This window comes from Canis lupus, chromosome 8 (genome assembly GCF_011100685.1).
Source record: "Canis lupus familiaris isolate Mischka breed German Shepherd chromosome 8, alternate assembly UU_Cfam_GSD_1.0, whole genome shotgun sequence".
NCBI lineage: Eukaryota > Metazoa > Chordata > Mammalia > Carnivora > Canidae > Canis > Canis lupus.
Window position 1 is genome coordinate 13,438,747 of NC_049229.1, and position 12,908 is coordinate 13,451,654.

At 42.9% G+C, this 12,908-nt stretch overlaps 1 protein-coding gene across 1 annotated transcript in view; it reads right to left on the minus strand.

The window, feature by feature from the left end:
* Positions 1–12,908, minus strand: part of LOC102151865 — a 74,168-nt gene that overhangs the window by 11,644 nt on the left and 49,616 nt on the right. The window contains exons 2-3 of the mRNA XM_038544469.1: positions 8,771–8,847; positions 8,221–8,268 (exon numbers count right to left, since the gene is read on the minus strand). Of these exons, the coding sequence (XP_038400397.1) occupies positions 8,221–8,268; positions 8,771–8,824 (102 nt within the window). The 5' untranslated portion in view covers positions 8,825–8,847. The remainder of the gene's footprint in view (positions 1–8,220; positions 8,269–8,770; positions 8,848–12,908) is intronic.

The window sequence follows — 12,908 nt, forward strand, 5'->3', positions numbered from 1 at the left end:
CCCCGCAGAAGGAATCCCTGAAGCCAACACACAGATCATTTCCTTTCATTTCTATTTTGGAGACGGACGGTAGTGTCCGTAGCACAACAATGGGAATGTACTTAATGCCACTGAGCTGTATGCTTAAAAGTGGTTAAAACAGGAAGTTTTAGGTGATGTATAGTCTGCCACAATTTTTTAGAAGTAAAAAAAAAAAAAAAAAAAAAACACATTTTTTTTGTAAAAGTACAGCTAAGTCCCAGGTAGCTTAAAAATATATGCCCTTCTGCCAAAAATGCTCTTAAGTCAAAAATCAATACACTCTGGTGCATGAGTGTTGTCCCTGAGTAAGATTTTCTGAAGAATGCTGCTAAGCTTTTCTCTCAGAAACCGGTTCTTCCAAAATCAGAGCTTGGAGAACATTCAGATCACAGGAGTGGCTTAGAAGGGTTTCCAACCCTCCCTTCAACAATAATATGTTCAACATTGTTCTCATGGTACCTCTCAGAACTGTCAACAGACACAGTCCCCCAACAACGTAAGTGGAAACTCTTATTTGTTTTTACAGATTGTAAAATGAAAGCATGGGAGATCTTAAAGTCTGAGCCGAGATCATTCCATAGGACAAGAAATTCAGAGTTCAGATTCTGAATCCCAGACCCAGACACCACCCTTTCCCTGCCTTCTGGCTCAAGATCATTTAAGAAACAAAGGTCATTCCCTGTAAATTAATTAACTCCAATAAATATCCACCCACATAAGTACCTACTTTCTTGAATCCTGCCCATTGACTCACTCTTCTAGAAGACTCCAACACCGTTTGGCTTCTGTTACTTACCACCGAAAAAGCTCTGACTAATTTAAACCTACTCTCACTCCTGGTTCACCTCCTCTCTCTCTGGCTTCTCCTTCTAGGTCTTCTCAGCAGGCAACTCTTTCTCTGTCCATCCCTTAAACATTGGTTTATCAACCAGAATTGTGGGAGAGAGAAAGAAAAGTAGTCATCCATGTCAGTGAACCAGCATGACCAAAGTCTTTGGATATCACTGAGCCAGGCCAGGCCTCACTCAGAACAAGCTATTTGCAACACGGGTTTCTATGGGAAAATTGAAGAAAAAACCATCAGAATAAACAGCTGCAAAGCTGACTTAAGCTATATATCAAAGATGCAAGACCTAGAACATGTATCACTTTGTAGAAAAGACCACCTATCAATCTAACATTTGGAGCCAAATCTATGTCTTTGTCAAGTGCAATAGTTTGGATGGTTTCAGACATATAGGTCAAAAATCTGATTATAAAAGGGGCCTGACTTCGACATTAGCATCTCTTCTGATATGATGCAGTGGGAGGTAAAAACATCACTTACAGTGAACTGCTGGAAATGGCTGACCTAAATCTAACTATGATCCAGAATGTGGACTGTCCTGTAGAACAACTGACCTAGACTCTCAAAGCACTCAGCGCCACGGACAACAGAGGGAGGTAGGGGGACTTCTCAGACAGAGACAATGGAGAGGTGACAGTCAAAAGCAATCAAAGAATCTTGATTGGGGCCTGGGTTTTAAGGAACATCTGAAAAATACAGTTTGGGGAATTTGAGCACGGACAAGATTTTGAATGTTATTGAAGAAATGTGGATTTTCTTTGATGTAGAACTGATATCCTGGTTGTCTATAAGAATCTCTGTATTCTTGAGAGACACCTGTTGTAAGACTTTAGGCTTGAACTGTCCTACTGTCTGCAGCCTGATCCTCTTTCATTTTCTGTCTTGTCTTCTCATTTTTCTTACTCGACTCTACTCTTACTCCCTCATCTACTCTACTCCCACTTACTTAACCACACCCACCCACAGCATAACTCCCAAATCAATATCTCCATCCAGCTCAGAACGTTCTTCTTAGCTCCAGACCTGTGGAGCCCCTGTTCTTCTTGGCGTTCCCACCTGAATGTTCCAGCAGTTCCTTACACTCACTATACTCAAAACCAAACACATCTTTCCTCTTAACCCCTCCCCACAAAACCAATTCCTCTTTCTGTCTTCTCTGTTTGTTTTAGTTCTCTACTCCCAATGTGAGGCTCGAACTCACAACCTTGAGATCAAGAGTCACACGCTCCCCAGACTGAGCCAGCCGGCACCCCTGTCTTCCCTATCTTGATAAATATCAAACTGACCAAGCCAGAAACCTTCCTCTTCCTTGCCCCCCCGCCCCCCATCTAATCAACTACCAAGCCCTGGATACTTCATAAATCTCTCCTCGTCTGCCCTATTCTTTCCCTCTCTGTCTCCCAAACTAAATATTATGAAAGCACCCTCACTGGCCTTTCTCACCTCCTACCTTCTGCCCTCTAACCATCTTCCATCCTTCCACCAGACTGGATTTTTCTAACATAAAAACCAGATCATATCAGTATACTGCTCAAAATCCTTCAGTGGCTCTCCCATGTCTCCAAGATAAAATCTAGTAAACTCCTTTGCCATGATACTCAATACCTTTCATGATCTTTGTCCCTGCTTTCCTCCCAAGTCTCATCTCCTTCTGCACCACACCCCACAGCCAGTTCTTCAAACATACTAAATTGCTGTGGTTACTCCAAGCATGCCTTGTCCTCCAAAGCTGCTGGTCCCTTGCTCTTGCTACATGCCATTCTCTCAGCCTAGATGCCATCCCCTGCCACCTCTGTACCAACCTCTCCCCATATCGCATACCAGCACACTCCTACTAGAGAAGATATGTCTGTTGGGAAGCCTTCCCTATGCTCTCCAGGTCAACTTATGAGCTCCATTTCTCCTATGGCCCCATTAACACTGACACATAATCTCATTAAAGCAATTTAGCTTATTATATTAGGCTATTTGTTTATGTAACTGGCTTCCCAACTGACTGTATGATTCTTAACAACATGCGGCGACCTTATTTTTAGTTTGTTTTTGAAGTGACTAGTCCATTCCCAGTTGATAGTAGGCACTTAACAATTGTTTATTTAAAAATTGACAGTCAGGGTAGAGGAATGAACAGGTGGAGCCCAGAGGATTTTAGGGGAGTGAAACTACTCTGTAAAATATTATACTGGTGGATACATGTCATTATATATTCGTCCAAATCCATACAAGGTACAACATCAAGAGTTAACCCTAATAATCACTAAGTTGTACACCTAAAACTAATGTAACATCGTTTATCAACTATACTTTTTAAAAAAGTGAACCCTGGGATGCCTGGCTCAGCAGTTGAGCGTCTGCCTTCGGCCGAGGGCATGATCCAGGGTCCGGGACCGAGTCCCACATTGGGCTCCCTGCATGGAGCCTGCTTCTCCCTCTGCCTGTGTCTCTGTGTTTTTCTGTGTCTCTCATGAATAAATAAATTTAAAATATTAAAAAAAAAGGGAACCCTAACAAAAACTATGGACTATATATGGGTGATTATGATGTATAAATGTAGGTTCACCAACTGTGCCAAATGTCCCACTCTGGTGGGGGGACACTGATAATAAAGGAGATTGCATGTGTGGGGACAGGGGATATATGGAAAAACTAAAACTGCTCTAAAAAATAAATTATATATGGGGCACCTGGGTGGCACAGTTAGTTAAGTGTTCAACTCTTGGTTTTGGCTCAGGGTGTGACCTCAGGGTCATGGGATCAAACCCCACAACTGGCTCTGCATAGAGTCTACTTAAGATTCTCTTTCTGGGACACCCGAGTGGCTCAGTGATTGAGCGCCTGCATTTCATGCCCAGGGTGTGATCCTGGAGTCCCAGGATCGAGTCCCACATTGGGCTCCCTGAATGGAGCCTGCTTCTCTCTCTGCCTGTGTCTCTGCCTCTCTCTCTCTGTGTCTCTCCTGAATAAATTAATAAAAAAAAAAAACAAAACAAAACAGATTCTCTCTTCCTTGGGACACCTGGGTGGCTCAGTGGTTGAGTGTTTACCTTTGGCTCCAGGCATGATTCCAGAGTCCTGAGTTCAAGTGCCACGCTGGGCTGCCCACAGGGGGCCTTCTCCCTCTGCCTATGTCTCTGCCTCTTTCTGTGTGTGCCTCTCATGAATAAATAAATAAAATCTTTAAAAATAAGAATAATAATAATAATAAAGTAAAAGTTTTTTAAAAATTCACCCTCTGCTCCACATCCACTCACTTTCTAAAATAATTAAATACATCTTTTTAAAAGTAAATACTATATATTAAATATTAAATTATATATATATTAAATATATATGTATTGGGGGGTCACCTTTGAGGACTACAGTTAACAAAGAAATAGAGGTGAGGAAACATATAAATGCCAGAAAGGACCAATGCATAGCAGCTATTCAACGCCAAAATGAAGAAAGGAATGGACACCAAGAGAGGAACTTTGCAAAGAGCTTGTTGAAAAACTATTTTAGATGAATCACCACAAAAGTACTGTTAATAAGCAGGAGAATTTTCAGGGGAAAATTAGAAATGCAGCTTCCTGTATTCAGCTGTAAAAGACAAGCAGTGGAGATGAGAGATAAGCCAGGAATGAAATGAAAAATTTGAAAGTCTCTTGCATAGACATGGCAAGATAATTATTTAAACCACGAAGGCAGTAATTTAGGTCTAAAATGTCACCGCCATTAATTCTAAGTTTTATTGTAGTCTGTTAGGGAAGAGTTCTCTGGGGAGTATGAATAACTGCTTCTTGAAATGGAAACTCTGCAAAAACAATTGACATTTCTATAATCCTTAAGGAATAGAACTTGGAGAAAAATGACTTTGCAGGTGGCTATCTGAACATCAGTGTCTGAATAGCTAATATTCATCCTTGCTTTGTGTCACCTTCATTAATCAGCTCCTATTAAAGATAATGCCATACATGAAATTATATGGCAAGCATTACGTTAAATATTTAAGATGTTCCTATCACACCATATCTTGGGTGTGGTGATGATATATTGCCCCAATTTGAGTACACGTGTCAATTTTTCATAGATTTTCATCTATATTCACGACTCAGAGCCCCTTAGCAAATTAATAACCAAAAGGGTATAAACTCCTCTGCTTGTTAAGTCCACAGTCAGGTGCTTAGCAAACTTCTCCATATTTGTTTTAACCCTAAAAAACTAGTCAGCTTTCTAAAAATGTCTACCCTATCTTCTAATTGCACTGGTTCCCACATTAGATTCTTTTTAAGATTTTATTTATTAATACATGAGAGAGACAAAGAGAGAGGCAGAGATATAGCAGAAGGAGAAGCAGGCTCCCTGTGGGGAGCCCGATGCAGGACTCAATCCCAGGACCTCAGGATCAGGCCCTGAGCCACACAGATGTCCCTAGATTTTTTTTCTTTTAAGATTTTATTTTTAAGTAATTTCCACATCCAACGTGAGGCTCAAACTCAGATCAAGAGTGCACGCTCCACCAACTGAGCCAGCCAGGCACGTTATTTTTAATAATCTAATCACAAGTGACTTTAAAATTACAACACACTTGTAAACTGAGTCATCAAAACAAACAATAAAGGAAATAAGCATTGTACAATAAGGAAACACCAGATTAAACTAAGTCCAACATCTTACAATTAAATCTATCTTATCCCACTTATTCTGCATTTTTAACAAACAACCAAACCCACTTTAAAAAAAAAATTACTCATTTTCATAAAGTATCCAAGTGCAAACATGGGATTCCATTCATTATTCCTTACAACAACCCTATGAAAAAAGTCAGTTTTGTCCTAATTATATAATCAGTGCAACAGAAAAGGCAAGGCCCTTGTCCAAATGTCCGTGACAGACAGCTAAACGAGGATCAGAACTCTCTGTTCATACGCTTCTAGTCTGTTTTCTCCTGCAGACTTTTTCTGAAAATTCTGCTGTCGGGCACCAGGCCTCTTCTGGGCTGCTCACATCAATCATTAACCACCATTAAGCCAATAAACTCCTGCTGCTTCCTTCCTGAACCCAGCCTGCTCTTGGGAGAGTGGTGGGGCCAGAATCCAGGGCCGGATACTGCTCTGAAGATGGCTGCCTCTTTCTTGGAAGGTTCTCTTCCACCAGAACTCCCCAAATAAATTTCCCTTACCCTTTCTTTTAAGTCACACAAACCCAAACATACTCTTCTAATTTGGTGAAAATCTATCTGGCTGTGTTCATTTAATGTCATAAAGAACAGGCATGGAGACACCTAGCTGGTTCAGTTGGTAAAACATGTGATTCTTGATCTCAGGGTCTTAAGAACAAGCCCCACTTTGGGAACAGAGATTACTTAAAAAAAATAATAATACAATAAGAAACTATAAAGAAGAGGCAGAAACTTTGTTTTATCCAAACGGATAAGTATTATCATCCAGCATGTTGGAGCAAACTCTTTAGCAGTCGGCAATGCACGGGCATAAGGTGTTAAAACTGTTGTGGGGGCACTTGGGTGGCTCAGTCAGTTAAGCACCTGCCTTCAGCAGAGGTCATGATCTCAGGGTCCTGGGATGAGCCTGCTTCTCCCTCTCCCTCTCCAGCTCCCCCTGCTTGTGCTCTCTCACTCTCTCTCTCTTGCTTGCTCACTCGCTTTCTCGTCTACTCTCGCAAATAAATAAAATATTTTTTTAAAACTGCTCTGGTATGTGGTGCTGATTATTATTTCTCCATCAGTGGCCTTAGAACAAGGGGCTAACAATGAAGATTCCTAGGTCCCAACCCAGACCTATCGAATTTCAGGTACTATGGTTATTCTTAGATGACCCGAAGTAAGAAAGCACCAGGCTCACCTGGGACTTCTCAGACTAGATAAGACTCTTCTTGGGGGCAGGAAGCAGCTCTTACTCACCCTCACAGCTCCAGTGTCCAGGTGAGGTGCTTAATAACACTGAAGAATGGACTGCATATGGATTGGCTGTGGCCAAAGTCTTTTATGTTAGAATTAGTTCATGCATAGTGTGAAAGAATTTCAATCTAAAATACAACGAGGGATGCCTGGGTGGCTCAGTGGTTGAGCGTCTGCCTTTGGCTCAGGGTGTGATCCCAGAGTCCTGGGATCAAGTCCCACATCGGGCTCCCTGCAAGAAGCCTGCTTCTCCCTCTGCCTGTGTCTCTGCCTCTCTCTGTGTGTCTCTTATGAATAAATAAATGAAATCATAAATATATAAATAAATAAATAAATAAATAAATAAATAAATAAATAAATAAATAAATAAAATACAACCAGAGGAGGGGCACCTGGGTGGCTCAGTCCCTTGTGTCCAACTCTTGGTTTCAGCTCAGGTCATGATCTCAGGGTCATGAGATTGAGCCCTGCATCTGGCTCCATACTGAGTGTGGAGTCTGCTTAAGATTCTCTTTCTCATCGCTTCTCGGCCTTTTGGCTAAGATCAAGTGAAGATTCTCTTTCTCCCTCTCCCTTAGTCCCTCCTCCTTCTCAAAAAAATGTTGTTAGTTAGTTAGTTAGTTAGTTAGTTAGTTAGTTAGTTACTTAGTTAAAAAATACAACCAGAGGACATAAAATGGGGAATTTCACACATGTGCCCTCAGGAAAACAACTGAGTGATTCCACATAAATACCTGACATACAGAAAACTGATAGGGTGGGATTTTTTAGCAGATTGGAGGTTGATCAGAGGTTGTCTCTTATCAGTCTAGGGAAGTTTTGCCAGAGGCATAAACTGGAAACGACCTAGGTCAGACTATCCCACAAACTGGGCTGAATTGAGCTTTGTGTGTATGACTGGTCTGATTCTATCTGCTTAGGAAATTTTTCAAGGGTGTTTCTGTTTGCTTTTTACTTGAACAGACTCTAACTGGACTCCCCCCTCCTATGCTCCCTGCCAGTAGGTGCAGCCCACCCCAACCCTCAGCAGACCCGCCTGCAGCTTGCCAGTTTGCTTGTCCTGAATTGCGATCCCTTTACCCTTCCTGCATAAACTCATTTCTTTTAGCTTGCCTCCGTTTGCCTCTTTATTTAGGTCAACAATAGGTACTTAGGAGGCAGTATAAACACTTATAAACCTTTTAAACTGATTTTTAGATTCATCCTATTCACAGGGTGTAGAGTGCAGAACTGAATGACCCAAAGGTATGACTACCTCTACAAAACCCACTGGGTAGACCTGCTCCTTCCCAGCTTAAAGCTCACAGATTCTCCAGCTACTCAAAAAATAAAAATCCTTTAGTCACTTTTAGGCAAAAACTCTTGTCTGCTCAAACAGTTTATCTACAAACTTCCCTGTTTTCTGATGGAAAACCTCCTGAGGATGGTGGGTGTGGGGCCTACCTTCTATGCCTACCTCAACCTCATCCCTGGTGTCCTCTGCTGCTTCTGGCTCCTTCCAGGACTGAAAGGGAAAACAGGTAATGACATCGAAGTCCTCCAACACCGGAGGAGTTATAATCTGAAAGTAGGTCTCAATGCGGAGATGCACAATTACTGGCTCTTCTTCTCACAGGACCCTCCTCCCCACTGAAGACTTTGATGTAGTCACCAGTATAGGTGGGAGTTCCTCCAACTGGCCACCAGTGGTGTCCCTCAGCTCCAGCTTCCCCTCTGCCCACCTCCAGCCTCTTTTTTTTTTTTTTAAGATTTTATTTATTCATGAGAGACACACGGAGAGGCAGAGACACAAGCAGAGGGAGAAGCAGGCTCCCCATGGGGAGCCTGAAGCGAGACTCGATCCCAGGACCCCGGGATCAGGCCCTGAGCCGAAGGCAAACGCGCAACCACTGAGCCACCCAGGCATCCCTACCTCCAGCCTCTTAATGCTGGGTTCACCTAGCCTTCCAGGAGATCAATCTTTTTAGGACAACCCAAGTCCCACCTCCTTGTCCCTGGGGCCTCACCTGTTCACACCTTAAGCTCCTCCACCACCGGAAGTACATTTCTTCTATCTTCATCTTCTTGCCTTACTGTGCTGGCTCTGGCAAGAAAAAGACATGTACCAGTCCCTTCACCTGGATCTCTGAAGCTTCATTTGGTTTACAGCCCCATGGAAGCTCTCTCTCCTCCCCAAGCAAGGCACACTGACAACTCTCCCCAAGAATTCTCATTGCCCACACTCACGATGATTCTTCACCCTCTTCACCCTCTCCTAGAGCATCTGAGGGGTGAATGCTGGCAATACCAGCTCACTGTCTCTCAGCCATGTCCTTCCTAGGGGGGGTCCAACATTTCATGAGTGGGGAAGTGGGGGCATTTGTCACCTGTCATACCATCTGGTGAGACAACCAAAAAGTCACTCTAACATCCTAACATACATTTGTCAGACTCTCAGTTACAAGAAGAAGAAAAAAAAAAAAAAAAGACTCTCCCAATTCATCTTAATTAGTGGAGACTTGAGATAAGAATACTCACAAAGAAATACTAAAATATTATGGCAGCCAAGGGCAGTTGTACCCAGCCCTCACAATAACTGGAAGGCAGTTCAGAGTGTGAAACAGATATAATGACCAGGAAGTCTTGTCACCCCCTTAGCAAGAGTGCCCTCGCTCCCCTAATGTGGGGACAGAGCTGCCTCTGATTCTGCTCCCATTCGTCCTTTGGGAATGGTTGCCCTCATGCCAGCTCCTCCTCTAAATTCTGTTCCATGGAACACGGTTTTATAAAAGATGTTAACAGGAGAGAGTTCTGTTGTCAATTAAGTCTGGGAAACACCGAGTTAACATTAGAGAAGCTTCTTCCTGGGGATCCTCAGAGTCTTTAAAATGCCAAAGCACCATGGGACTCTCCCACAGGGGATGTACATATGGTGTTTCCTAAATGCCCTGGCCCAGGGAAACCCCCTTCAAGGATTGCCTGTATCCGGCTGCAAGACCCAGCTCAGGGTACATGACCAGGGACTGTATGTGCTCTTCCTCTATCTCTTGACCTCAGCCTCCTCATGGCTTTGAGGAAGCCATGGCATCTGCAGACTTCCCTCCCTTTGTATTTTCAGTTCCTGCACCCACAACCAATCAACTCTCTCTGTATCTCGATCTTCTTAAAGATGAAGACATTGCTCATTCCACTGTGATCACCATCAGAACAATCTGGGCAGATCCTTGGTATCATGCTGTCTTATAGACCATTGACCAACATGTAGCCTGACTCACGTTGGTCTGGGTACTCACCTTTGACTAGGAGAATAGAAATATGACCTCCCACCCTCAGCAGGAGATGGTGGAGGGGACAGTACCATGAGACCAGCCTATAAGGAATTGCAGTCTCTCTAACCCTTTTGTGACAGCCATCCACTAATTGAAAGGGTATGACCAGGAGACTTAAGTCAAACATGTTTTTCAAGTGCCTTGACAGTCCCCCCAACCTAGTGAAGTATTCCATAATCAAAATGAGACCAGGATCCATATTAATACCTCCAAATTTCTTCAGTGAGTAGGTGAGCCATATTTTAAACATATACATTTTCAATGTGTGTGAGGGGGGTATATTTCAGTACTATATAGGTATATTTTAAGTATATATATTTAAGTAGCATTGACTCCTTCCCTTAATCCACTATATAGCTCATTTATCAAGGCTAAATTATATTTGTTTTTTATTACTATTTACCCAAATGCTTAAAGTCTTTAACAGCTAGAGGCAAACCAATAGTAAATAATTTTTTCATTTAAATCATCCAAAGTAAAAAAACTAGATGAAAAAATGCTTTGTAGGCTTCTTTTTTTTTTTAATGTTTATTTGCAACACTGAACTCTGTAGGTGGGTTTGGACTTTCTGCCATGTACAGCCCTGTTTCTATTAAACAGCTCGTCCCTCCTCATCTTCAGCTCGGTGGTCATATTCAGCCCATGTGAGGACAGTAGCCGTTCATTGACATTCCACAGACTGGATCATAAAAATGCACCTTCGATATTATAAAAACATAAGTCAGCCACTGTGACCAATTTAATAAGTCATGCACTCGTCCAGTTGCTCCTCCATAGGGTCATTTGTGAGCCATAATTAATATGCAGTGGCGACAGAGGGCTCCTGAACCAAGAGAAGGCAGTGTAATGTAATGCACACAGACCAGGAGTCAGGCAGCCAGTTAGGCCAAGACTTCAAGCAAGAATGTTAAATTGTCTAAGTGGCAGTTTCCTCTTCTCTAAAATGGTGAGCATCATGGGTAATATTCAGAAAGGGCCTGTGTACATAAAGGACCTGCTCTGTGCCTAGGACACAGGAGTTGCTCGATAATGGTGGTGATGGCAATATAGTCGTATGGACATCACCTTGGTTGCCTTTTTTTCCCATCTGCCCAAAATTATTTTCCTCCATATTCTAGTAGTAGCACCCCCATTTTCTTTGGGTAGCTACCCCTCCAATTCTTTGTGCTTCTGGATAAATACCAATCACAGTGTCCCACACCCTTGACCTTTAGGATGAACTTTTGATCCAGGCTTTGGTAATCAATGTTCCCCTTCCTCCTAGCCCCAGAGATTAGAGGGCAGGGGGTAAACTGAAGCAAGGACAAATTAGGAAAGCAGAACCAATCATTCTTTCTTCCTTTTTTTTTTTTTCCTTAAGTAGGCTTCACATCCAGCATGGAGCCCAATGTGGAGTCCAATGCAGGGCTTGAACTTACAACCCTGAGATCAATGCCTGAGCTGAGATCAAGAGTTCAGACGCTTAATCAACTGAGCCAACCAGGCACCCCCAAGAGTCTTTCCTTGGTATTTTATGGAGAGATGTTGAGAGCAGCTTCCAATTCTTATGGGTAGACAGAAAGCTGCAGGCTAGCCGGCCGCCCTTCACCTCCTACACACCTCCTAACACATCTTGAAATAGGAGAGAATGTGGCCAACACAGAGAGTAGCAAAACAGAAGGGAAGAGAGAGAAAATAATATTTATATCCCTGGATTCAGCTCTACCCCTAAATGTACCAGTTTTAAAGATTTTTTTTTATTTATTTATTCATGATAGTCACAGAGAGAGAGAGAGAGGCAGAGACACAGGCAGAGGGAGAAGCAGGCTCCATGCACCGGGAGCCCAATGCGGGACTCGATCCCGGGTCTCCAGGATCGCGCCCTGGGCCAAAGGCAGGCGCCAAACCGCTGCGCCACCCAGGGATCCCTATGTACCAGTTTTAAATATGTCAATAAATTCCCTTTTTAGGCTTAAATTAATTTAATTGAGTTTCTGCCTTTTGAATTAAAAGGTTCCTGTCCGGGACACCTGGGTGGCTCATTGGTTGAGTGTGTCTGCCTTCAGCTCAGGGTGTGATCCCAGGGTCCTGGGATCGAGTCCCATGTCAGGCTCCCCATGAGGAGCCTGCTTCTCCTGCTTATGTCTCCGCCTCTCTGTCTGCATCTCTCATGAATAAAGAAATAAAATCTTTTAAATAAATAAATAAGAGGTTCCTAATATAAATATACTTTTTATGAATGAAAAAGAAAGAAAGAAAAGAAGAAAGAAAGAAGAAGAAACAGAAGAAGAATAAAAAAGAAGAAGAAGAAAAGAAGAGAAATAGAAAGAATAGAAAAGAACGAAAGAAAAAGAAAGAACGACTAACTCCAGAAAAAAGAAAAAGCAGAAAGACGAAAGACTCCCTCCTCTCCCGAAAGAAAGAAAGACAGAAAAAGAAGCACCCCTCCCTAATAAGAAGACGAAGAAATCCCGGCTTTCCTCTTAGGGCAAGAAGGATAGGACAGAAACAACACCCAGAGGCATCCTTGCACCTTCATTCCAGCCCAGCCAGCGGAAGCCAGCAGGCATGCATCATAGCTACACTGATGTGAGCAGCAGCCCAAGTGGCACAGCCCCTGAATCAGAGGCAGGTGACCTGCTGGAAGTCACAGAAAAGTGTGACATCACTGCAATTTCTTGCCTGCAGCTTAGGCAGTGGAGGTAGGAAGGTGACCCCTGATCTTGTTTCCCCGGCCAGCTCTGTCCTCTGGTCTGCCCCCAGGATAGAGAGACGACAGCGAGCAAAGCCAGGGAACTTAGGAGAGACCATATTACTGTGGCCTCACAGTGAAGTGAGAGCTTAGATTTTCTCTAAT